We start from the raw sequence: 21,011 nt of genomic DNA, 5'->3' as shown, positions 1-21,011 counted from the left end.
ATAACAAGAAAAATAATCAAAAAAGTAAAGGATGTGGGATGGATGGTGAGAAAGCAGCTGAGGCTTTTTTTAGATGCATAGTTTCTGTGAGCAATCTAGAAGTTGCAATCCTTCTTAGTGGTCATTTATCTGCAGTGGGCTCCATTCTGGCAGCACTGAATAGCTGGAATGATGCCTTAAAGGATCGGCCCAGACTGCCACTGACAGAGAAAAACCCTCTGTGACACAGTGCTTATAACAGCCTTTTCTACATGAGCAATCCTCCACCTTTTGTACAGAGTTCTGCAGCATGCTGTTTGTGGCTAGCTGCTCACATTTCTTAGGGAGCTGCTGTGAGGCTGGCTGAAACCAGACAGAGAAGCTGAAGGTAAATTGAAGCTGCTCGTCTCTTCTCTCCTCCTCTCTGCAGCTGAGCCAAATTTACATATTTAACACTTGGCACAGATGGGAACTAAGCTTGCCATGATTAAATGCATAGAAAGTGAGATAAATGGTCTTTCAGGAGCAGGAGTAGGCCTGAAGACTTGTATTTTATTCTGTAAATTTTCCTCTAGATTTTACTTTCTGTTTGGAGTGTAAACACATTCCCAATTAGAAAAATATTTCCCATAATTCTATGGAGAAGTAGGACTTGATTCAGTGCAGGGTCTGCTGATGAAAATGCTGATGGCATAAACCCACTATAATCTGTTGCTTTTATAATTTTAGGGTTAGATTTAAAACTCCACATTTTCAAAGATATTTTAAAATCGAATTCTAAAACTTCACAGCTGTGAAAAACACATTTTATAATTGTGTCTAACTCTTGCATGTTACTATGGAATATGTCAAGTGGAAAGACTTGAAACAGATGATCTGACTTTTTCTCATACAAATAAATGTTTATACAAGTAAATGTTTAGATAACCAACAAAGTATGGTAAAATTTAGCTCGACTGAAGTATTAATATTTCTAATACACAACACATAACAACAGTTATGACTTACTGCGATCCTCTTAGCATCAAATTTTAAAATGGGTTTGTCGGGTTTATATTAAGAACTTCACTAATGAAGCACTAATGAAGTGCTTAATTTGAGCTCCTTGTGTTACCTACATAACATGCCTCCCAGGTGTTACACATCTCTAAACACAGCTGACTATTCAAATGAATAACTCCTGGCAGAAAATACATTTAAGCTTAAATTGAAGTCTTACTTATTGGTATGAACTTATTGAAACCAGAAAGAAAAGAGCATACAAACTACACATCAAGTGACTGCCAGAGAAACAATTTATTGCTTTGCTCATTATGATTTTTTTACAGACTCAGCTAAGGGAATTACTTGCTGACCTCCATCCCAAAAGGAAAAAAAAAACAACTCATAAAACATTTTATTTCTGAGAAAATGCCCACACCTAGAGCATGTCAAGTTTCTTTTGCCAAGTTATAGAAAATCCATTGGCCGGCAAATAGTCATGCATTCCAAAAGCACTAGAAAAAGCCACAGGCAAAAAAACCAAAGAAACATATCAGGCTCATAACCACAATGATTTATTTCCTACCTGCAGCAAACTGCCTGCTCTTGCGGGGTGAGCGGGGCTGCCGCTGGTACGGATCACTGGATCCATAGAGGTCGAGGGTGCCCATGCTCAGCAGGACTGTCTTCTGCATGAAATCCACAACAGCCAAACCATTGCAGTTCCCAAAAGCCACTCTGCAAAGAGAAATGTCCCTCAAAAGTGTTAGCAACATGTAACTAAGTCCTGAAAACAATAATAAATATTATTCTGAATAGTGCACAAACCTTTTCTTCAGGAACTACTCAAGGTCACATTTTTTATTTCTTACAGATTTGTAAACCTGAATTTTAAAACCTGTTTTCTGAATTAACTTTCCAGAAAGCAGTTACAACTTTTACCAACTTTCTGTATCAAACACATGGCAGTAATGTCTAAACGTTGCTTCATTGAACAATATAATTCTAATGATGATGATATCAATTAGGACTAAAAATGGGATGTAGATCTTAAAAAGTGGTTATGCATTTTTATAAAATACAAATATAAATTAAAATATAAGTATAAATACATGTAAAAATATTTTAAAGGTATATGTTAATGACAAATGAAATATATTAGGCTGTATTGTGTAGATACCCAAATCTGAAAAGCATTTATAAAATTTCCTTCCAACTCTGTCAGCTTATCTACAGCATACATTTCTGTTAAAACAGTCTCAACCCCTCTGAAATCCTTCTGCAAATGCATTTTGATGGTGCCCTGATTTATGGGCAAGATATCTCTCCTTCTGTATCAGACTGCAATTTTAAATTCCAGATAGAAAGGATTGCAGGTACAACCACAAAGAAGCTCAAAAACCCAAACTATGTTCAATCACATTCAGAATCACTTGCTATCAGGCTCTGTAATTTTCTGCACAGAAGCATAAAAGCACTTAATTCACACTAAAAGTGAGCTGTGCACTCATCTCCACCTGACTCTTCTTGATGTATCTCCAAAATACCTGAAAGGAATTTGTGTGTGGAAAAACAATAATGCAAAAGGAAAATAATGAGGTGGAGAGAAAGCAGGAAAGATAGAAAATTTTCTTCTCTCCTAACTTTTCTTACACTGCTTCTATTATAAAAAAGAGGGTTCCATATAGCAAATTAAAAAGTAATACATAAAGAAGAATGAGACTATTTTTCCTCAATTGTCAAACTAGCAAATTAAGGCACCACCTGCAACAGTGGCTTGAATTCTACTGGTTGTTACTACACTGTGTTTAGTCTCAACATTGACTGCAGTACAGCATCTATGGAAGTACTATGGATGCACTTTGACTTTTGCCCATCGGTGCTTTTTTCTTGATTGGCGTCTCTCAGGGGCCCATACTGGGACCAGCACAGCTTAATATCTTTACAAGTGACAGAGACAATGGAATGGAGGGCACCCTCAGTAAATTTGCAGACAGCACCAAGCTGAGATGCATCTGAGGGACAAGTACCATCCAGAAGGACCTGGACAAGCTTAAGAAAATGGCTCGTGTGAATGGGAGTAATGGTTTTAGACTAAGAGAGGATTGATTGTATGTGTTCATAAGTTACTGCATTCTGGGAGGAGGAAAAAAAAATACAAATGACAAGTGTCAATCTCATCTATTAATAGTTTAGGGGAAAAAACGGTCATCTGCACTTTGAAAATTATTAACCTGAGATTTATTAATTTTCAAAAACACAGTCACCAGAAGAGCAAGTGATCATTCACACCTCTGGTCAGCAAATTAACAAAATGTATCATTTCCTGGTCTGTATTTTTCTAAACTCCTCGAATGTCACACACAAGCATGGATCTAATATTTCTTATACCCAAACAAATTAGTTTAAAAAAGAATTCAAAGTTGCTCATTAATAACGCTTCTGAGGATGGATAAAAAAATCTAGATGGCCATTACTATTAGCAAAGCTTAAGATAAATAGCTAAGACCCAAGTCCTTATGAAATCAAAACCAAAATGAATTTCTGAATTTTGAGCAATGAACAGAATTAGTTGCTAGGTGATGTCCTGTTCTGTTGGTATCTTTCATCATGTTTGATGAGGGTTTTCTCTGTCATAATACCCTCATCAGACATTTCTGGACAATTAATATGCAGACTAGCTGAAAACTGTTACCCCATGAGCCAGTAATAAATTTTCAGTCACTGCTTTCAGTCCAACAGAATCTACTTAAAACAAATTTATTATTTGTATTTAACCTTGTTCCTCAAGGTTAACCTAATTCTTCAGTTGTAATTGAAGCATTTTTGCAAGATAACATGAAGAAGTTTTTGATGATTCATTTCAACATAAATAAAACAGGTGTTAATACTTTTAATTTGTAGCCTTGGTACTGTTATAAGTAAACCAATTACATTAAATAAAATTTTTCAGTCTGAAGTCTTTCATCTTTGCTGGGAATAAAGGTTTTCTTTTGCATCTCACTTCATTTCTGTTTCATGGCTGCAGTATAACAGTTCCAGAAATCATAGTAACTTAATTAAAAGAATACTGGAAACAGACTCTCCAGAACACACACCATTTTATGTCTTTGACCTAGTTAAACTGGCTGGTATATGAAGAAAAATTAGGCAAAAGATGACCCAAATAACTCTACAATTAGCATGGCAAAAACTACGTGCTCTCAGGCTTCATGCTGAAGTGGAATAGGTTTTTCCACATGGTGAGGATAGATAACAGGTGACAAAGTAGTAAACAAAATTCTGATGAAAGAAAGGACTGTGCCTTGTCATAGGCCTGAGGAAAAAGTTAAGAGCAACAAGAGAAAGGAAGAGAGAAGAGAGTCTGGAGAAAAAAATGTAAGGAAAAAGACCTTTCTTGGGTAGATTTTGTAGGAAAGTTAAATTCAGGTTATCAGCCTTCTTTATTCATACATGCATTTATTTCTGAAACACTCTTGTACTTAGCTTATGGTGTTTTAAAGGAGGCTGTCCCAGAATCTATTATTGCTCCTAGCAAATGAAACTATTTAAAGCACTTGATTGAATCAATCAGTGGTTTAGGAAACCACTGTGACCATTAGGAGAACCACAACCTATCAGAATAGTTTACAAGTGACAGAAGGGTGTGATTATTCAGATGCTGCCTTGAGGTCTGAGACCTGCAGGGGAGCAAAACCTGACAATCTGCACAAGGGACAAATGTATCAAGGTACGGTAAAGAAAAGAAACTCCTAGAATTCATTAATAGGAAACAGTCTAGAAATTCAGGCTGAAAACTTGAAAAAACAGCCCCCAGAAGACAGTATTTTTGCAGGAATGTAAAAACTCTGCATTAAATGGCCTAAGTCTCTGAAAAGAGTCCAGTGACTTACTGAAAATCAGCAGGAGTCAGCACCTAACACCAATTACAGCCAATAGTTTTATTGGAGTAACACCTACAGGGAAAACCATTTTAATGTATCAGGTGACTCTCAGTAAGAGAAAACATTAAAAATTTGCAAATAAACTGCACCTGAGGAAACAATTGCACACACTCATTTGCATTGCCATCCAGAATACAGTATTTAAATGTTCCTTATTCAATCCTCAGTTTCAGGTCACCGATTCTTGTGCAAGCAGACATTAGCACAGACATAAAAATGCTGCTCTCAGAAGACAATTTCCAACTAAAATATGATGTAATGAAAAATGGTATTTAACAGTTAATCACTTCACCATTTTCCACTAAATGCATTGCACCTTGGTGAACCTTTTAAAATAACTTTGAAAATTACAGATTTGAAGTGCAATTAGATCTTATTTGAAAGGATGGAAAGAATTATGTGAAAAGATTCAGTCTTTTAAATAGGATTAGTAAAAATATTGGCAAGAATAGCAGTTTAACATCCCATATTACAATCTCTGTGTCAGTTCAAACAACTTTCCCCCAAGAATCTGATTTACAGCATCTTTTGAATACTTTGCTTTGACCTTAATTGTCTGTGGGAAATTTCAAAGTATAGTTGGAAAACTTGATTTAGCGCAACAAACAATAAATCAATGCAACCTTAATTCTGAGTTACTTACAGTCCATAAGCAGAGTTTACAGCAAGACTGGTAATCTGTTGTGGAGGCTCACCATCCACCCACACCAACTGGATAACCAGATCTGCCTGGTAGCCAGGAGGCATCCGCACAGGTCGAGCCTTAACGCTAAGAAGAAGACGTACAAAATAAGAACAAACAAACAAACACTGGGCCATGAAAAGCATAATTATGAATTGTCAACTTGAACAGAAAACCTAAAATAGTTTATTTTGAGACTTTGAAAAAGGGCATTTCTGTGTATTTGGAACTTTTGTCTTATGAAGCAAAGCCTGACAGAAAAATGTAAAGAGGCAAGAGAAGATGAGAAGATGAGAAGATGAGAAGATATACCTTTCTGAAGTGGTCCTCACCAGAGCATATTAAAAAGTTACGGACTTGACAAATCTATTTGTCCATGTAGTGCAAACAAGTCCTGTTTAACTTCTAGGAGTATACTCACCTAATATGTGAATGAATGGTTCCTACACCAAATCTGATATAAGTATTAACACCTGTTCCTACTGTGTTATGGCAAGTTCAGTGACTTGCAAAGCAGGTAGTGAGGTGTACATTTTAAGGGGAAGTGTAAGAGGTGAATACCTCTGTATGACTGCTTTATGTGCTTTTTTGAGTGGTACAACAATGTGGGGTATGCTGGAAGAAAACATTATGCAATAATAGCAATACTTTGAGGGATGCATGTTAGTCGTTAGTACATTCACGCTGTAGTAGTAATTTACAGGTAAAACCCACTAGTCAGTGCATTTTCACTGTACCTGTTACTGGTGAGAGTGCTTGTATTGCACCCCTTTGCACATAGGCATAAAATAGGGCAGTATACTTCATGAGAAAGTCATTCCTCATCTATCCTCTAAATGCATTTCCTTAACAGGAGCTTGGCACACTCACTGTTCTATTTCTTTTCCCTGTAGTACTCTTCAGACCTTACATGTGTATTTGTCTGGAGCAGTAATCAGGCACTTGGCTTGGATATTGTTGTAGGAAAGACGTGACAGTGCAGTTCAGCAAGTGCTCGACCCGCTACAGTTGGCAATAGCTTTGTATTGTTGTTTTCTATCGATAGAGTTTTGCAACTTCTGACCTGTTCTGCTGGCACTAAAGCTTTGCCCTTTTCTTTGTTCATATGATACATAGCCACGAGCATTTTTGAAGTGATGCTATTCATAACCTTAAAGAAGCAAGTCCTGGATTACCCAAGAGTATTCGTGCTGAGAACAAAGGTGTGAACATCTGTGAACTTCAAGCTGCCAAGGGAGAGGGGTCCTTTGAGACCAGGATAAACTGAAACTACAGACAAGAGTTGTATACAGTAAGATGTATTATTTTCACAGAAACTTCACAGCAAGCAGAAGCTGAATATTTTACAAACAGTCTTTTAGAGTATTTTTGTGATGGAGCCCTTCAACTTCTAATGTCTGTGGATAAGCCTTTAAGAGGCATAATAGTGGTGGTCTTTCCATCTTGTACTCCATTTTCCATTTTCTGCTCCTGCCCTTAAAAATTTTAGAAAGATATAGAACAGGTAAATGAAATCCAAGAATCAGGACATAGTCTAATGCCCTTTCAGCTGAGCTTTACATCCATATTTTCTAATGTATAACTGATGGTGTGGCAGAATACAAGAGGCAAGCATGCTGCTCCAACAAGTATCTGTCAAAGCAAGTATCTTTTTCCTTCCTCTAAACAAGCTACCATGAGACTGACAATGGCTGCAGAAGTAATTCTGAACTTCTAAAACATGTAATTTTTTAATGTGGTATTACTTTTCCAATGTGTTTTTAATGGCATCCTGAAAAAAATTAGAGGACTTCAAGCACCTTCTAAGTTTTCTTTTGGATTGCTGTCACTTGAGGGGCAAAAAAGCAAACATGTTTCCCTCTAAATATTTTTCACTATAAATTTGAGGATGTGCTTTGATAAAAATGGGTATTATTTCACAGGGATTTTCTCTAAGCATATAATAAACTGTAGGTGGTGAAAGACTATAATAATGGAATAAAATAATTTCAGATTTAATGATTCAGGTTGTCATTCCCATGTTTCTGTGACATCTTTCTGCTTAAGAATCTTTGAGCTGTTCCTCTTTTTTCCCTAAGCATCCTGCTTAAACAGTAATGCAGATATTCAGTTCTGCACCTTGTTTTGGATAGCTTTTTATCTAAAGTGTTTATAAGAAAAGCCTAAACAGACTGCAGGAGTATGAGCAGAAGGTATGTAGACATTTCAGTGATTTCCTTGACACAGTCTTGTTATGCTACACTGAATTTCATTGTTGCAAAGTTTTGGTTTTTAGTTTTTTTCAGCAAGATATTCACAGTTCCTTATCACTTTGGAGTTACTTGAAGCTACTGTCAAATCCCTTGAATGACCTAATTTTGGGATGATACTAGAAGTCTGAGAACAAAGACTGACATTCTGGGTTCAGCTTTATGATACCTGCATTTACATCAAAAGTATTTATCTGCATAATCACAAATCCATTGGTTTCTTAGGTTATTAGAGCTGCCTGTTTCACTGCAAAATCTTCTGAAAGAAGCAACAATATATTTCTGAAGAACAATATTTATTCCATACTGCTGCCTGCCTCTCTTGGTAACAGTTACTTTTGATTTGAGAAAAGTGTCAAGTTTTCATTAATTCAGTCCCTTCAATTACTTTCTTCCTAGTAGCTGTTCACAAACACATTCAGTCATTCTGACTTCTGGCTAGAAAAAATTATGTAGTGTGGAGTGCCATTCATTTGCTGTAAAAATGTTGAGAAGCAGACATGAAAATAAACATAATGGAGCCAGTTATGTATGTGTGCAAAATGTTATGTGCATTATCAAAATAGTTCAAGCTGTGCACTCAGCCTCTATGTGCAGCTGGTTGCAGCTTTACATTAATGTTGTTCTATTTTAGATTCTATCCTGCTGCCCACCTGAATGACTTACATATAAAGTCAACAGCAACACCCTGGTCTTTACTGGTTTTTTTCCAGTGTTTTCAGCACTATTTTCATTTTCCCACCATATTTCTGTTTAGATCAGAGGTTCTTAGACAGACAAGGCCTGTAGACCCAGCTAAGGTTTGGGGGGAAAGTACAGATATTTATATGTCTTTCCTGAGAAGGATAATAGTATTCATAAGTATATTTTTATCTAAATGTAGGAGTGTGCCAGCAGTTCTAGTGGTATAATTACTCTGATTTTGAAAAATCACTTCTCAGTCAAAATAAGATTACAGTTACCTTGTCTAAAATTTGACAAAAATCTATTGGCCAGCTTAATCTGAGATTATTTGAGATAAGAAAACTTCTAAAAAGTAACAAACTGAACCTCTGTGGGTTCATTACAACTTTTCTGCCTCCAACATCAACAATTCCTCTCTTTCACAGAGAATATCAAGTAAGAATCTCTTAAGCAAAACTCTTAGCCAGTGAAATGATTAAATGATTGCATTCTTCTTGATATCAATGTCATAAATAGATTTCACATTTGGATTTTTAAAGTAACTAATCTCTGCCTCTTCTGTTGATTTTCATAGTTCAAATTAATGATTAAACTGAGGTCTGAAGTTAAATTGCCTGACTGAATGAGATGGACAAATGAACAGAATGCCAAAAAATACTGTTAATTTTACAAGGACAATATCACAATATTGCTTTTAAATGCTAATGCCATTTTCAGGAGCCAAGCAGCCCAAAGTAGCAAATTGAGAAATGTTCATTTTAACTGCTTTTGAAATAATTGAGGCATTTAAAAGATTTATTAATAATTAGACCAAAATAATAATGAATTCACCAAAATGAGAGCAATTCTTGTCAGCAATGCACTCTAATTGCTGGAAAATTACAGTTTTTATAGAGTTTTATACAGAATTACTGTTTTAAGCTATTCAAATCCATAATTATCTGCCTTAATAATAAGAACATATTAATCTTCTCCAAAACAGTGACAATGTATTCTAGCAGAAAACAATTTGCTTTTTTTCTAAAGATTAAACAAGTATACACTTCCATACCATGCAACTGTTTAATGATTATACATTTTAAAGATTGTTTCATAAGTATGAACACAGTTTCCATATCTTACACACCATAAAATGCATACAGTTCTTTCATTTAAAAAAATTCAGTATTGTAATAATTAATCAAGAAGAGAAAGCTTTGCACATGCCAGCTTTTACAGAAGTTTCTTCATGAACTACCCTCAGAAATTTCTTGAAGATGTACTCCTAGATCACACTGGAAAACGACAGTCAAACCTTCACTGTAACAGTTTATATTCTTCACAATTACTTCTATCCTTTCAAAAATCCCTTGTTGATCATCTTGCCTTAATGATTTTATTTGTTCCATATTCTGGTTTCTTCCCTTTGTGTCACATACAGACAAGTAATCTCTTTTTTTTGGGAGTTGATGGATTGACTAACAGATAAGAATGCTTTTCAGAAAGATCAATATTTAAACAATGGCATAAACTTACCTAAGACATGGGATACTGTCCTTCATCGTTCCTTCACATGCTACAGTGTTGGTACTGCCTGAAAGGCTCTTTAAAGAAGGAAGCTGGGAGGAGGCATCTGGAAATGGAGGATTTGTTTCTGGTTCAGGAGTAATGATGTCTTCTACTTCGCACTGAAGTCGTACCTCTAATGACTTAAATAAATAAAAAGTGAAGTTATCATTTTATAAGGAAAGCTGCTGAAAGTTCTGTTACTTTCAAATAAATATCAGTGTGCTTTTTTCTTTTTTTTTAAATAACTCCCATTTATCATTATAATTTGCAGGCAAAGAATACTGTCATTTGTTATTTATACAGAGTAACAGCAACATCAGATAGGAACTAGAAGGATCACCAACTCTGCCTCCTGATTACTTGTACAACAGAGTCTCTAGGAGACAAGTTTTATCCAGGATGGATAAGCCAAACAGTGTGAATAGTACTGATACATGAGCTTCATTTATCCATAGATGGGGCCAGGAAATCAGAGATTTCAGAGCACAGACAGCTCTGAGTTCCTTAGAATGAACATGAGTTGGGTGGATTCTAGAAAGCAAAATTTAAACCAGTTACTTTTTGCTTTCCTTCTGGCCTGTCTAGAAAGGGAAGAAGAGGCCAAACCACCCTACAATTTTCTCCACTAATTCAGGAAATATTAACTGAGGACTCCAGGGAGGAACTGAACAGGAAGTTCAAATGTAGGTAAGTAAATACTGAACAATTCTTTCTATCTCATGAGTTGTCCAAGGAAATCTGCATTTTGAAAAGAATAAAAACCAAGGTACAGCTCTCAATGCGACAAGGTCTGGGGGTTACTAGCTGAACAGTAATTTCAGTGCTGCTACCTTCAAAGGAATAGAAGTAATTGCAGAGGTAGACACTGCAAGCTCAATCTTAGTGATCTTTCACTGAGACACCATCTGTACCAGAATGAAGATTAACAAAATAGCTAAATTTCATGAGAATTGGGAGATAAAGGTGAGTAGTACTGAAGGGTCACCTGTTTCTCAACCATTGTCCTAAAACACACGAGATTTCAGAAAGAGATTCTGTTCAACCAGGAGAGAGAGTCCTTTCTCAAAATTTCCCTTTTGTTTTCTCCTTTCAAAATCCATGGATATTTTGTGCCTGAATCAGTTAAAGAAACCTACAAACAACATTTGCCTTCAAAGACTAATGAGTGAAATATTGAGTTCAGGAAAATCTAATCTGGAAATAATTGCAGCTGACTGAGACAATTTATAATGCTGTTTAATCTTTATGCAGTACTGGAGTAACTCTTGTAGAGTATGTTCTTCCGCTTACCATGTCAGAAGGGCATCACCCATCTTTGAATGTTTTTCTGTGTGTATTCCTTTTTCTACTAAAATTAATTTTGTTAAGTTCTAGCTGTTGTGCATTTGAAGAGAGAAGGAAAAATTCAGGCCAAAAACGTGATTATGAATTTATCTTCTGTTTTTGTCCCTGCTTTGGCTGGACCTTAGGAGGGTTGTAGAAATGTTGAACCGATTTATTTTAAGACAGACTAAAGATATTTTTGGAGGATCTCATCACTGGGTTTATTGATTCACTTTCCACATTCAAATGAGCGTAAACTTTTTTCCTATGTTTCTTCTCAAGAGATTTGAAGAGGAGCTTCACTGAGGAAAGACTGCTCACTGAGAAAGTGATCATGTTTAATTAATAGATCCTTTTGAGACAGGATGAAGTGGATTCAGATAAGAAAACAAAAATAACTGCAGTAAATGCTTTTTATATAACTGCATGGCAATGACTCCAAGTTTGGATATGAAGCAGAAATTGTCTCATGCATGCTCCTTGCCTCCAGTATCTGATATGAAATGATGCAAAGAGTACTTCTGTTGAGGAAATTCCAGGCACAGCCTATGCCCCTGAGGCATATTCAACTGCAGACTTCCCTGCTACATGGAGCAACCTTTGAGCAGCCCCCACCCCACACTACCCATTTGCCACAGCAAAAACATTACAACACTGACATCAGGGCAGTGAAACCATTGTGGGGGCCTTAAAATGCTGGGATTTGGAGATTGAACTCAAGGTAAGTTCAGCCTGGATGATAAGGAAGGGAGGACATAAAGCTCTTTGTGCCTCAGGCAGCAAAGAAATCCTGAGACTGGCCATCTCAGTCTCAATACAGACAAAAACACACAGCCTAAAGTCAGGTACAGATTCCAAAAAAGAATTCCATACTTTTGATTAAAAATCCCTCCCATCATTTAGAGTGAAGACTTGAATGCCAGCAGTAAAAATGCAGAAAGAAAAGAGAAGGCCATTTCAGAGATGCAGAAAACCCAGGGGAATTCTGTGACTATGCCACCAAGATTGCACAATTTAATATTCAGAGAAAAATGCTTATTAATTACAGAAGAAATCTAAGAAACTGTTAAATTGCACCTATTACAACACTTTGGAAAATACCAGTAATGATACAATTCAGCCAGAGAAGTGAAGAACAGGGAAAAAAGACATTAAATTATAGATAATAAAAGATAAGGTGCGTTTTCTGTAGAACAATGTAAAAATACTGAAATGGAGTAATTTTAGCAGCATTATACATGAGCTGGTCAGTAATGTGAAATTACTGTTCATCAGTTTTAAACCTTTCCTGAAACGATACATTCAGGCAGCTTAATAAATGCCTGGCGGGAGGGGAGGAAAAAAGAGTGGAAAACAGCAGAAGAACTACAGTTAATGAATATCATAACTACAGTTATGAATATGCCATACAGAATGGCACATGGCTAGAGGCCAAAAATAACACAGGTTTTTGCCGCAGTAGAACTTTTTAAAGAGCATTAAAATAGCGTGAAATGGGAAAGAACTATAATCAGGGAAGGTGACAAATAATCTGGCATTTCATATAGTTTCCATCTTTAGGGAAACAACGTCAGCATAAACCAATAAAAGATCAACTCTTTGTTTTGTTAAACCCACTGATAATTTTCAGTTCCCTTATGAACAGAAATTAAAGAGATTAAATACTTGAGTTAAAAAGAGCATTGTGCATGTACACAATATACATTAACTGATAAAAATATACAGCAGACAGTAATTTTAGACCAGGTAAATACAACAGAGATAACTGTATCATAAAGTCTTAAAAGCAAACCATGTCTGAAAGCTGCACTGTATGTTACTACTAAAGCAAAAAGAAAGCAGAGAGTAGGTTCCCAAACCCTCAGATTTTTATCAGTAACTGAAGTAGGATCAAGATTTCCCTGGAAAGGTTTAAAAAGGAACGTCCCTAAACCTGCATTTATACTGATTGCTATTTTTATTTAAGTACTTGAGCACAGATGAAGCAAGGCAATTTGATTTAGAAATTGTTCTCTTATTAGAGAGTGAAATGAGTACTTACTGCAATTTCAGTATTTACTTCATGTTTGCTGAACCTGTAAACAATCACATAGGCAGAAACTCCTGCCACACAGAAAATTCGGCTTTCAGGACACCAGTACATCATCTGAACAGCAAAAGGATCTTCTTCCACAATCTCAGCTGTTGCTTTTCCTTCTCCCACTTTCTGTTTTTCAAAGACCTTTGATGTTTTTAGTTTGTACAACATCTGTAGAGTAACTGGAATATATTAAAACATATAAAAAATCCTAACATGAAACAAATCAGCTATAAAATTCCTCAGTTCCCACTTTCTTCTCAGTTGTGGCATAACAAGGAATCTTAGGAAAGCCTAAGAGGAGAAGATGTGTATTATGCAATTGTCCAAACCAGGACAACAATACAGATACTGTTCTGGTACACATTACAGGTAGGATATGTAGTTAATACTTTTCAGAAGGGTATTTGTGAAATAATTCTTAGTACTTTCTGGGGAAGGGTGTCAAAGGTGTAAATCATTGTGTCCATAATTAGGCTTGTAATCAGTGCTATAGAGAGGCTCTGATCATATTGATACTTTCCTAAAGAAATGTGAAACTAAGATTTCATTGGTCTGAGGTTATGTCTTGATAGAATGTAAAGAGTATATGGCAATTCAAGAAAAAACATTAGGAAAGCATACTGGTGGCCTGGTCAACACAAAATTCTTCTGAAGTAATAGGAGTTCAAAAATGTTTTGAGTTTCATGACTAACATGTAGATCTGTATTTATACCTGCATATAAAATCCTAGTATCCAGAAGCTTTTATTGAGATTAGAACTCCACTTCAGCAATTTCCAGAAGTAAAGGAGGGGTGACAATTCACCCCATTATGTTTTGCATTCTTCCTTGTTTTTACTACTTTTACATTGGTTTCTCAGTGGCATTAATCAGTAACTGCATAATATCAGAAAAAGCCAGTCAGGCTCAGCACCTATAAAGGTGTGCATATTCACAAAGGCAAAGCTGCTGCCTTATGTCAGTGTAATTGTGGTAGCTCAGCCTGGCCAGCTTGTGTAACAAGAGCAACAGGAATATGAAAGGACAGTGTTTTAGTTAATGTAACCAGATGATGAACACAGCAAAATTACATTTTTGTTTGGCAGTGCAGATATATTCCAGGAGGTTTAGCATACACAGTTTTTAATGTTTTAAAAGGTTTTACCACATAAAGCACTTCGGAATTTCACAAATTACAATAACTGCTTCTACAATAAATACATAATTCTTCCTGCTCTCAGTGGCAAGTAAAGAGGATTCAGGTTGCCAGTTAGTGCCAGTAGCAAATCTAGAGTGGCATTTCCAATCAGGCATCATGGGTCCATGCACATTATGACTGGAAGAATTATAGAATCATAGGGTACAGAGTAGAAGACAAGACTCTCTGTGCTCTATTACTGGGTACCATCTGCACAAGTAAATAAAAAACCAGCAATATCTTTTGAATAAAGATGAATTTTGGAAGCAGCTCCAGTGGCCTAGCAAGTCCCTGTCTCTCACAGATCTGTGCTTTCAGACACAAGACTACACAATAAAATATGTCTATAAGCAAAGTATTTTGTGCCTTCAAATACTGGTAGGATATTATATTTGCTAGGGAATCTCAATTGAACTCTGAACTCCATTAAAAAGTTTAACACCTTGTAAATAAAATAAATAACAAAACTTTGTAATAATCAAAACCTTGTAAATAAAGAGTATTGAGTGTGGTAGGAGTAATATAGTGCATGCCCTGAAAATCAGGACTAGGACCAGGACATCAGAGATGCACTGAAAATACCAGAACTGTTGAAGAGATTGTGAATAATCATGATCATCTAAGCGTTTAATGTTAAGAAAAATTCCCACTGCAGCATGTATATATCGATTAGGTTATGCTTATATTCCCTATGAGAGGTTTTTTTTCTAACCCCATTTCTGCCAGAGTTCTAGAAGGAATAACTAGCACACTGCTTCCTGTGCAGTACACACCCTAAATGTCTTGGGGTCTTCCAACAGTCTATATTGTTTCACCCTAACCTTAGAGCCTGTATTTGCACATTCTTCTTAAAACTGAAATATTCACAAGACAAAGTCTAATGTCTCACCATACTTCTCTAAATAAAATAATTATCCTACTTTTGTTCATATTAAAGCTCTCAAAACCTTCTGTTTCAGCAGATAAACTGTTGACCTCATTTGATGATTGGTGTTCACCATAACTTGAAGACAGTGGAAGATGCAAATTCTGAGCACCATGTTTCTGTTCTCCCACCATTTCCAAACAGACAAATTACATAATAAAAAACCAACCCATGGCCATGTTCAGTTCCTATGTCTATTTAATACATGAACTATATTGTGAAACGGGGCTTTGGAAATCCTCATTTTCTCTTTGCCCATCTTGAGTGAAAATATTTGGTATTAAGCAAAAAGGCAAGTACCTGACAAAGTCATCAGGTTTAGCTGACATTAAAAACTTGTCAGCATTGCCTATGCTTGGCTGGTAATGGTAGCAATATTAATAATTTCAATTCTGTGGCACCACATGGAACTAGCAGGTATTTTAAGAACCCCATACTCCATGATCTTGTCACCCATTACAGACTGGTTATTATGGTCATATTAAATTTCTCTATGCCTAACATTTCATCCAGAATTTTCTCTCATACTCTTTCATCTTTAACACACTAATACCTCATAAAAGAGAGCTATTACCCAGACATCCCTGTACCATCAAAGACACAAGAATACAAGACAACTCTTCAGGAACTTTGGTGAAGTACCGTCAATTATTTGAAGCAAAATATTTTCAATTTCCATCAAAATGTATGTGTATTTTAATAAACATATTTTACTAATGAATATCCTATGTATTTTCTGTAGGGGAAAATACTGATTGCTGAAATGTGCAGTTATAGCTAGATTATATGGAACAAGTCTTTTCTGAAGCTTTTTTCCTGCTAGGATGAATGGAAATGCTTCCCAATTATTTCCTGGGATTTGAGACTGGACAAGAAAAGGTTTTGGTATTTTCCACCCTCACCAGATTAAATGTTTTGAAATATATGAATGTATTTAAATATTTTATTTTTACTTAGCTATACAGACTTTGTTGTACTTAGTATAGAAGCGACATGACAACTGGAACTGAATGTTAGATCTACCTGAGCCTTCTCCTCTATAACACAAGAAGAAGGTGACCTAGGGATTTTTTACCAACACTTCATCCTTCATAGATTTTGGTATGCTGGAACTTGAATTATTATTCCTCACTCTTTTCTGCCTAATATATCTCATTAGCAGCATTTTTTCTCTTAACTTATTAAACATTTTCTAAATTTCACCCCTTTGTCCTAATTATATCCGCCCAGCTATTACTACTCAACCTGTTAAATATCCTGTTTTGTATATAAATGTGTGTTTATGTGATTTATCAGCATTATGTAAAAGTGAACTTTAGAAACTTACTGGCAGAAGCATCCCAAAATTTTACTGATCCATCTGCATGGCTTAAAAAAAATATAAAAATTAAATGTGTTAAAACAAGATGCAATTCTAAAACATTATCTACTTTCAGTGACTAATAAATACAATCAGGAAAAAAAAATTGTTTATGTAACTCTCTATAACTTACTGACAATATCTTAAAGGCATATGTACAAACTAGAAGAAAATATTTTGTTATTTGGTTAACAAAATATTTTTATGCATTTCCTGCAGAGAACTAAGCCCCCAATAAATTTTAAGATTGCAACAAGAAGAAATTAATTCCCATACTAATAACAAGTTTAAGTCACAGCACTTTTGGCTTTGCCGTGGGCCAGCATCAAACCTATGCACTCTAAAATTGCCATGTGAACTTTGAAAGGACAGAAGGTAACTTCATTCTGCTTGATACTTCACAACTGTGCTCCTTTTATTAACAAAAAATTGCTGAAGCAAAGCTGGAAAAAGGAGACACTTCTGTTTACAATGAGAATGATCCCTTCATCACCTTCTTGTACTACTGCATACATCATAGCCTTATTTTTAAAATCAGGTCTTTAGTATCATTGATAATAACAATTCATCAAATATATGACTGAGACTAGAGAAAAACTCATTGTACATCTTAGCTCAATGAATAGTGTCTGTTTCACAGTATGATACCTTGGGAATCCACCAGGCCCTGTTCATGGGGCTCCTACTGCAATCTGAGCCTTTCTAGGCCTTTTTGCTCTGTTTCTCTGCCCACAAGGTGAAATTCATCCCAGTGCACCACACCCTCACTAATGCTGAGTATCAAAATGAATTCCCAAACTGTCCCCAGACAGAGAATCCAGAAGGCCAGGGGACAACAGCTTCTCTCCTTTTTGAAGCTATTGTCTGTGACCTTGAAGGCCAAAATATTCTCTTGCAATAGATTTTTTTTTTCCCAAAGACCCCTCCTTCACTAGCAATGCTGTCTAACACTAGGGCCTCAAATGGTCATTCTTAATGGTAGCTCAACCTGGGGTACCAAGTTCTGCTTTCTAGAGCAAAAGAGAATTTCTGTGGTGACACTACTCAAGTGAAGAGCCAGAAAATACATATGTGGTGAAGTCTCAACTCTTACCTATAGGTAACCCACAAGCAAAAGGAGTAGACACAAATAGTTTAAAAGTACCAATCCCCAGTTTCATTCTCACCCTGTAATAATGATTTCAGGATATGTCTGAGCTCCAAGGTTCCATGCTCCACCACTGATAGGCCACTCCTAAACAAATGAAAGTGCAGACATCACAGCTTATTCTGATGAACCTTGATTGGCTACTTTATAAATTCAGGAGTAGACAACATCTTCCCCCAAAAAAGCAAAGCAACTTGTAAAAGAACAAAAATATGTATAATTCAAGGCTTTTACATTTTATTAACATTGTTGTGTCATCACTTCAGGCTTTGGAAACTTAATAACCCTTTTATATTATCAACTAATGTTCTATGCTTTAAAAATATTTCCACACAGCTAACATTCAACAACCTAAAGCAGGAATGAGAAGGAGGAGTGACAAACAATTCTGCTGGTATTTTGAGATTGCTTTTCTCTTGGAGATTCTATAGAACGCTGAATAGACCGAGAATTTATTTTGAATACAAAGACCACTGAAGAAGCTGGGCCAAAAACAAGTATCAGAGCATGATGCTATGAGATAAGAGAATGCAACTTTTACTCAACATATGAGACCATCATCTCTTCCTTGCCTTTTGTTTACTAATGGTCTAGAATGCTGCCCTGTGCCTAAAGCCCTAACATGTATGGATACAGGATGCAGAGGGTGACACATGTGCCGAGTGGGTCAGGATGTGTGCAGAGTATGAGTGGGTGGAGAAAAACTGGGAGCACAAACTGTTTGTGTGGATACACGGAGTGGATACTTGTGGCTACAGAAATGGGTGTCTGGCACATGAGTGACCACCTGCCTTCAGAGTGCATTTGTACATGCACAAATAAAGTCAGGGGGCAAGAGAGGATGCAGGGAATACAGGCAGGTGTGCAAAATGTATGAGGTAAGGGTAGATTCAAATAGGAGAAATAAAAATATTTTCTGAAGTACTTTTGTGAACCAAGATGCAAAAGAATGAGAGAGGGCTCACTCTTTGAGTTAATGGAAAACAGCCCAGCTCCAAGGAGAATACTTCCATTGATTTGAATAGAAAATTGATGATGTCTGACTTGTTTACCCAGTATTTTTTATATTATTTATTAAAATGCATTAGTTCTAGCCAAAATACAAACCAGTTAAAAGCTTGAAATTTATAAATTAATTGCATTTCCTCTGTTACTTCCTGAAGTTTGTCCTATTTCTACAGCATTATGGTAAGACTTTGGTAGCTCTGTAAAATTATTATTATTATTATCCCAATTTAATAACAAATCATTGCCAGCTCTCACTGAACATCTGCTTAAGTCTTTCAGTTATAATGTTTCCACTTTTTTCTTTGATAGAGAGACTCTATCCATACAAATTTGAATTGTACACTGCTGGCTCGCCTTTAACACAATCTGATCTGGAATACCTCCAGCTCTTACTGATTAAGTCCTATCTAATGATAATTAATGGTTCTGCTTAAGTGGTCATGTTTCTGAGGGACAAATACTGGACTGTAATCAGGCTGCTAAGGTGCTGGTTGGACTAGCCTTAAAGTGATTATTAAAGGAGTAAAACAAAAATAATATGGTAAGAGCTTATAAAAACATAGGTTAGACATCTACTTCCTTTGCTTAAAACAGAATGTTTGTTTTGTTTACCTTATTGCTGTATCCTTGCTTTTTATGTTTTGCTCCTACAGAATAGAGTACAGGGATCAAATCTGGAGGACAGTCCGCAAAATATTCTGTGCAGGTAACAGGTGACTCATGAATGTCAATAGGATATGGATTTTCAAAGATTGGAAAACTAGTTAAGGAAGACAATTTATTAGAAGCACTGTGACACATTGAGCCATAGAATAAAACATATTCTTATATTAAAGTATATAACAGAATCTAAGTAAAATCACTTCTAATTAAACATATTTTCCCTTATTTATTCCAACTTATGTATTGTTTTTAATATCAGTGTAGTTACTCAAATAAGGACACAGAAATTAAGCAAGACAAGAATCCTACATAAATAGTCCCTAAGGCTAATAGGGCTACCTTTATGAAGGAACAAGAACTACTTTTTTTCTGACATCTCAAAATCTTATTATACAGAAGTGACACATTTTCCAGAAGTTTCAGGTTCATGGATATGATATATACTACGAACTACAAACTACTTTTACAAGTGTGGATTTTATATTGAACATTTTAGCTCATTGGGTTGGTAGACTTCTGATTATACAATGAAAAATTGCAGTAACAGATGAGTAGATCTCAGTTTATTTCTCACTTCCATCAGTTTGAACAGCCTGATAAGGAGGAAAACCTCACTTTTTGCATATTATACAATCCTATTCACAATTGAAAAATATAGAAAATTGGGTTCTGATTTCAGTTATGTCCATTTTACACTGATGAGATGATCTGAATTATTCTTTAGAGTAAGTGAGATCTGAATATGATTCACTTAACATTTTTCAATTCATTGACAGCAAAATCTGTTCCTTGTTACACCAGTGTGAATGTGGATGTCCTTTACTGGTGGTGTTGGAGGCAGAACAAAATAAATAATTTGATTATGCTTTACATGATGTAGAGTTCCTATTTGATAGGAACATTGATTCTGATTGAAAGAACTATTTGTCATTTAAACCAGCAACTCGATCATTTAGTAATTCTGTAGATCCATATAAAACAATGCCATTATTTATTAAGATACTGATGTTAGACATAAATAAAAGTAGTTGCTGAATCTTATTTCCAAATCACATATGTGTTCAAATATTATTTAACTTTGGTGTTGAATGAATGTTTGAGGGCTGTGCTGAAAGGACTGCAGATTTAGATTTATTCCAAAGTTTAAGAACAAATATTATCATAGGTTCCCGTTCATTAGATGAACTTAGCTCTTAAAGTGGAAGTAAATATTTAGCAAGAATTATTTCCAAGAGTGAATGATTTTGGATAGCTAAATGAT

At 35.7% G+C, this 21,011-nt stretch overlaps 1 protein-coding gene across 1 annotated transcript in view; it reads right to left on the bottom strand.

The window, feature by feature from the left end:
• The window catches only part of STXBP5L (syntaxin binding protein 5L), a 185,514-nt gene that overhangs the window by 47,232 nt on the left and 117,271 nt on the right, over nucleotides 1-21,011 (bottom strand). The window contains exons 12-18 of the mRNA XM_059838097.1: nucleotides 19,700-19,847; nucleotides 18,099-18,166; nucleotides 16,900-16,940; nucleotides 13,432-13,649; nucleotides 10,035-10,207; nucleotides 5,548-5,673; nucleotides 1,547-1,698 (exon numbers count right to left, since the gene is read on the bottom strand). Coding sequence (XP_059694080.1) covers nucleotides 1,547-1,698; nucleotides 5,548-5,673; nucleotides 10,035-10,207; nucleotides 13,432-13,649; nucleotides 16,900-16,940; nucleotides 18,099-18,166; nucleotides 19,700-19,847 — 926 coding nt within the window. The remainder of the gene's footprint in view (nucleotides 1-1,546; nucleotides 1,699-5,547; nucleotides 5,674-10,034; nucleotides 10,208-13,431; nucleotides 13,650-16,899; nucleotides 16,941-18,098; nucleotides 18,167-19,699; nucleotides 19,848-21,011) is intronic.

This window comes from Haemorhous mexicanus, chromosome 2 (assembly GCF_027477595.1).
Source record: "Haemorhous mexicanus isolate bHaeMex1 chromosome 2, bHaeMex1.pri, whole genome shotgun sequence".
NCBI classification, from domain to species: domain Eukaryota; kingdom Metazoa; phylum Chordata; class Aves; order Passeriformes; family Fringillidae; genus Haemorhous; species Haemorhous mexicanus.
The sequence above is the reverse complement of the archived record's forward strand: the minus strand, read 5'-3'. Positions and strand labels throughout refer to the sequence as shown.